The 6,000-nt window shown below is 44.6% G+C and overlaps 1 protein-coding gene across 1 annotated transcript in view; it reads right to left on the bottom strand.

The window, feature by feature from the left end:
* Positions 1–4,641, bottom strand: part of LOC115463333 (thioredoxin-like) — a 64,044-nt gene extending 59,403 nt beyond the window's left edge. Inside the window, exon 1 of the mRNA XM_030193740.1 lies at positions 4,478–4,641. Within this exon, the coding sequence (XP_030049600.1) occupies positions 4,478–4,501 (24 nt within the window). The 5' untranslated portion in view covers positions 4,502–4,641. The remainder of the gene's footprint in view (positions 1–4,477) is intronic.
* Between the last annotated feature and the right edge of the window lie 1,359 nt (positions 4,642–6,000).

Raw genomic sequence — 6,000 nt, forward strand, 5'->3', positions numbered from 1 at the left:
CAAGTAACACAAGTAGCTCCGAGGGACGGAGGGAGGGGGCCCCTTGCTAGCGCCCGTTTCATTGCACTCAGAAACGGGCATTTTTTCCTAGTATGATAATAAAAGGCATAAAACTGACCTGACATGGCCATGTTTTGGAACAAAAGCCTGCCTCAGGGGTCAAACAAATTTTTTTGTATGATGGTGGACTTGGAGAAGCTATCAAAATCCTGGCTATTAAAATGCTGTGTAGTCCCAAACAAATTGCTCTGCAAAGCAAACAGTGCCTGGCTGGCAAAGCCTGTGACGTAATAAATGCAACGCAGGAGCACTTAGGGGTCCTTTTGCAAAGACAAGCTAGCATTTTTAGTGCACAATAAAAATAAGCGTGCGCTAAACACGAGAGACGTCCATATATTCCTGTGGGTGTCTCTAGCATTTAGCACATGCTAATCATTAGCGTTCGCTAAAAATGCTAGCGCGCCTTTCTACAGGTACTGTGAGCTAATAGGAACACTGGTGGACAACCTGCAAAAAAACCAAAAATGCTGTAGTAAATTTGGGCTTGGCTCACAGAAAAACCCTGCATTACCGAGGGTTAAACCCAGATTTTACTGCACTTTAGTAAATTACTCCTAAATTAAGGAATAAAAATCCTACATCTGAACTAGATAGCGGTTTGCCCACAAGACCTTTGAAATCAGTGCATTATCTCACTGGCAAAAACTGAAAAAAAAAAAAAGAATCCATTCCATTGCGTGTTATTATTCATATCCTGCCTTATTCAAAACAAAATGTTTGTTCTAAACAGATTAAAATTAGTATACATAAAAAACATTACAAATAAATGCCATCATATTTAAGTATTTGTTTGTCCCTAAACACACTGAAAATATGTTTCTGTATTCCCTACTACTTCCATTTTGAAACCAAATGTCCACAGTACTTTTCATTATTGTTCATATAATTTTGTTCATTATCAGCATTGGCCACAACCTGGTTCGGGGGGGGGGGGGGGGGGATGAGGGAACATGACAGAGCACAAGCTAATGATAATTAGAATACAATATAAGAATAAACATACTGGGTCAGACCAATGGTCCATCTTAGTCCAGTATCCAGTTTCTAACAGTGGCCAATCCAGATCACAAGTACCTGAAAGAAACCAAAATCGTGGCAACATTCCATGATACCAACCCAGGACAAAGCTGTAGCTTCCCCATGTCTGTCTCAATAGCAGACTATTGAATTTTCCTCTACAAACTTGTCTAAGCCTTTTTTAAACCAAGATATGTAAACTGCTGTTACTACATCCTCCGGCAAAGCATTCCACAGCTCACCTTAACTATTTATTGAGTGAAAAAATATTTCCTCCTATTTGTTTTAAAAGTATTTCCATGTAACTTCGAGTGTCCTCTAGTCTTTGTACTTCTGGAACGAGTAAAAAAAAAAAAATCAATTCACTTCTACTCGTTCTACACCACTCAGGATTTTGTAGACCTCAATCAGATCCCCCCTCATCTGCCACCAACAAAGTTCAGCAACTTCAGGGAAAAGTTTTATTTAATCACACACAAGACAATATCCACAGACTCGTGTGGAGCAGCAGCCAGTGATACAGCCACCTGGCCTTTCTTCAAACAGCATCTATAGTTATTAGTGTTAAGTGTCCATCAAAAAGATCAGCACACACGGATGAATTTGAATGTCTCACGAAGCTGGCATAGCATGTTCATCAATCCATAACCAAGTGTCTTGGAGTGGAGTGGCCTAACGTTTAACGCAACAGGCTGAGCATTAGGAGGAGAGCTGGATTTGAGTCCCACTGCAGCTCCTTGTGACTCTTGAGCAAGTCACTTAACCCTTCATTGCTCCAGGTACTAAAATAGTACCTGAATATAATATGTAAACTGCTTTGATCGTTACCACAGAAAGGCAATATATCAAATCCCATCCCCTTTCCCTTTCATAATGCTACTATCAGGCTTATTTTCGAAAGAGAAGGGTGCCCATCTTTCGACACAAATCGGAAGATGGACGTCCTTCTCACAGGCCGCCCAAATCGGCATAATCGAAAGCCGATTTTTGGCGTCCTCAACTGCTTTCCATTGCGGGGACAACCAAAGTTCACGGGGGGGGGGGGGGTCGGAAGTAAAGCAAAGGCGGGACAGGGGCATGCCTAACACATGGGTGTCCTCGACCGATAATGAAAAAAAGAAGGGCGTCCCTGACAAGCACTTGGGCGACTTTACTTGGTCCATTCTTTCTTATGACCAAGCCTCAAAAAGGTGCCCGAACTGACCAGATGACCACCGGAGGGAATCGGGGATGACCTCCCCTTACTCCCCTAGTGGTCACTAACCCCCTCCCACCCCAAAAAAAACTTTTTAAATATTTTTTGCCAGTCTCAAATCTCATACCCTAGCTCCCTGACAGCAGTATGCAGGTCCCTGGAGCAGTTTTAGTGGGTGCAGTGCACTTCAGGCAGGCGGACCCAGGCCCACCCCCCCTACCTGTTACACTTATGGTGGTAAATGTGAGCCCTTCAAAACCCACCAGAAACCCACTGTACCCACATGTAGGTGCCCCCCTTCACCCCTTAGGGCTATGGTAGTGGTGTACAGTTGTGGGGAGTGGGTTTTTTTTGGGGGGTTGGGAGGCTCAGCACGCAAGGTAAGGGTGCTAGGCACCAGGGAGCAATTTCTGAAGTCCACTGCAGTGCCCCCTAGGGTGCATGGTTGGTGTCTGGCATGTGAGGGAGACCAGTGCACTACGAATGCTGGCGCCTCCCATGACCAAATGGCTTGGATTTGGTAATTTCTGAGATGTCCTCGGTTTCCATTATCGCCGAAAACCGGAAACGACCATCTCTAAGGACAACCATCTCTAAGGTCAACCTAAATGTTGAGATTTGGGCGTCCCCAACCATATCAAAACGAAAGATGGACACCCATCTTGTTTCGATAATACGGGTTTCCCTGCCCCTTCACGGGGACATCCTGCCAGGACATCCTCAGGAAAACTTAGGCGCCCCATTTGATTATGCCCCTCTTTGTCACTTTTGCCTTTTGATTTCACCTCCTATACAATGTTTTCTTTGCTTAGTCACGGGATGCTTTCTGCCTCCTCCAGTTATCATTTATTTTCTATTCTAGTCGTCTCTTGCTTCTCCGTTGCTACTTTTGAAGACAAATTTTCACAAGCATATACACACACTCCTACATCAACTTTCAATAAGGCTAACGGTAGGTGCATTCTTGCAAGCTGGCTTGGTAAGATCCTTAACAGTTCACAACCTGAAGCCTGAAACGCTACAGCTAAAAGACATACGAGGGACTGAACTGATATCTAAGCCCTTCTCATCAGTTCTTTCCTAAGGTAGTTCTAGATTCCACTGTCACATCCCTTGGTTACTCAGCTAGTACATAAGACGAGCTTCCATGACAGGCTGTCCTTGGCTGCAACCATTCCAAAGCACTAGGCCTCCTACTGACCACAAACTACAGCACATAATCAATCAACCCTGCTGATTCCCAATGGGGAAACAAAAGCACTGTTCTAGATGTATGTATTATGGGATAGGAGAACATTTATAGTGTTACTAGATTTAAGTATTATTAGTCAATCTCAAAATCAAACTGAAAAATACAGGAGATGATAATCTGCCCATCAAAACTAAGGGTTTTAGCACAGTAGTAATCCTAAAGTTTTTACTCCCGTCCTACCAGGCTAAAAAGTATGATAACCTCTTGTGCAAAAAAGCAGTTCTAGCACACTGGAAACATAATTACTTCCTAAATGTCTATTGTCTTATTGGAAAGTTTGTCAAAGAACATTTTGCTTTGCTCTGTACACATCTATATTTTATTGTCGATTCCCCCCCCCCCCCCCATCCATAATGCGAAGCTCCAATCCATGGAACTCCAGCTTCGTCTTCCTTAAGTACAGTTGTTACTTTTCTTTTTGTATGTTAGAATTACTGTATTTGAAATGTAATTAAGGTACTTGGCCAAAAACACATGGATCCGGCCCTCAGAAAAGTTGCGACCCCATTGGCCCCCCCGTCTCCCAGCAACGCGTTGTTTGTGGTTGAAGCGGATTCTCAGTGGTTTCCGCGAGCTCTCCCCAGTCCCCGCGGACTGGAGTCGCAGACCTTTACTGAGCTTGGATACCCGACACACCTCTCCCAGCAACTTTATTTAAAAAAAATAGTTACAAAAAGTTCCCTACAGTGTTTATTTTCTCCCCCACTATAATCTATCCGCAGCCACACACTGACAAAGGCTTTGTCTTTTGGAAGTCGGCAAACACTCTGGGGGAAACTCTGCTATCAAGTTGGGGCAGGTACGCGCCAGCGATGATCTTCACTTAAGATCAAGACGCATTGCTGCAACCACCGCATCCCCGCCCCGTCTCATTCCAGATAGACCCAAATGGCATCTTCCGAGCTCCGGGGACTGTCGAGGGGATGAGGGAAGAGGAGCGGCAAGAGGCTTACCTCGGTGCGGATCTGCCTGACCATGTTGCTGGAGGATGGGCGGGCGCAGCGCCCTCTGCTGGCGGTGGGTGGCTGGAAGTGTGCGGGGAGTTGCAGGGGCAGCTGCCAACATGCGCTGGGCACGAGGTGCGAGGACTGACTGAGGAGCGCAGAGCTTCAAGCCTCGGCGCGAGCCTGCTCAGCCAGGCTCTGATTGGTTCCTCCACGCTAAAGGGGCGAGGCCGCCTGCGGCATGCCGCGCCCGCTTGGCTGTCAGGTGTGGTGGGGATCCTTTAGGTTTGTTTTTTTTTTTTTTAATTCACTTTGAAGTTGGCAACAACCATGATGATTTTTTTTCCTCAATAGATATTTTAAGAAATCACACCACCTTCACACACTAGCCCTTCAAAAAATATAATTTATTTCTCCTAGTGATATCGAGGTTGAGGAGAAGGACGGATACAGGTCCATGCCCTACACCTGGTAGCAGAAGAAAAGGATAAATCCTTTGGATAAGGCTGCCAACTGGATCCAGATTCGCAGGACAAGGTTGATGCAGTTCTAGGTTTACCCACAATGCATGTTGTGACTTCAGATCTACAAGTCTATGTATGCAAAGGGGTTAAACCCAAGACTGGATCAATCCTGTCCTACCTTACCTTTGAAGGACCTGGGTCAAACCTGTGCATTGAGTCCCCCCCCCCCCCCCCCCCAAAAAAAAAAAAAAAAAACTATGTTAGAAATACTTTTTAACCTCAACAAACCCAGTATATTAGCCTCTATATAACTATGGTTCCATTACTGTTCCAAGTGATTGCTCTGCTTCAAAAGCTTCTGACAATGTCAGTTTTAAAAGCTTCTGTAAATGGGACATTTTTTTTTATTTTATTTATTGAAATTTACATTACACAAACCAAGCAAAACCACTTGTACAAAACAAACAAACAAAAAAAAAAACAATACACCAATAGAAACAAAGTACGGTTAATCAAGTCCAAGGAAAACATATCTGGCAACTATTACAAGTCCACAGTAAGTAGGGGAGCAAGAGATCAAACAACAAAAGGAAAAATGGCATCAGCCAGTCTACAAGAAAAAATATCTATAGTTATTATTTTTTTTTTAGTTACATTTGTACCCCGCACTTTCCCACTCATGGCAGGCTCAATGCGGCTTACATATGCAGGTACTTAGTTAGACAACATTTCATTGAAAGCGGAAGAATTTTTACATCTGAGGTTCCATAGCAGCAGTCTGTGGGCCATGTCCAGATGCCACTACCTTATTTCTTAGAAACAAGGTCAGTTGAGAGGGATTTTAAAAAAAAAAAACCCATAGGACTTCTTTTACAAAGCCACACTAGCAATTCTGGCACTGCAAATGAAATAAAGCCCATAGGAATTGAATGGGCTTCATCACATTTGCCACACTGGCAGTGGCGTTCCTAGGGGAGGGCGGTGGGTGCGGTCCGCCCCGGGTGCATGCCGCTGGGGGGGGTGCCACGCGCCTGTCCGCTACGTTCGTTCTGTGCTCCCTCTACCCCG

The sequence above is a fragment of the Microcaecilia unicolor genome, chromosome 2 (assembly GCF_901765095.1).
Source record: "Microcaecilia unicolor chromosome 2, aMicUni1.1, whole genome shotgun sequence".
NCBI lineage: Eukaryota > Metazoa > Chordata > Amphibia > Gymnophiona > Siphonopidae > Microcaecilia > Microcaecilia unicolor.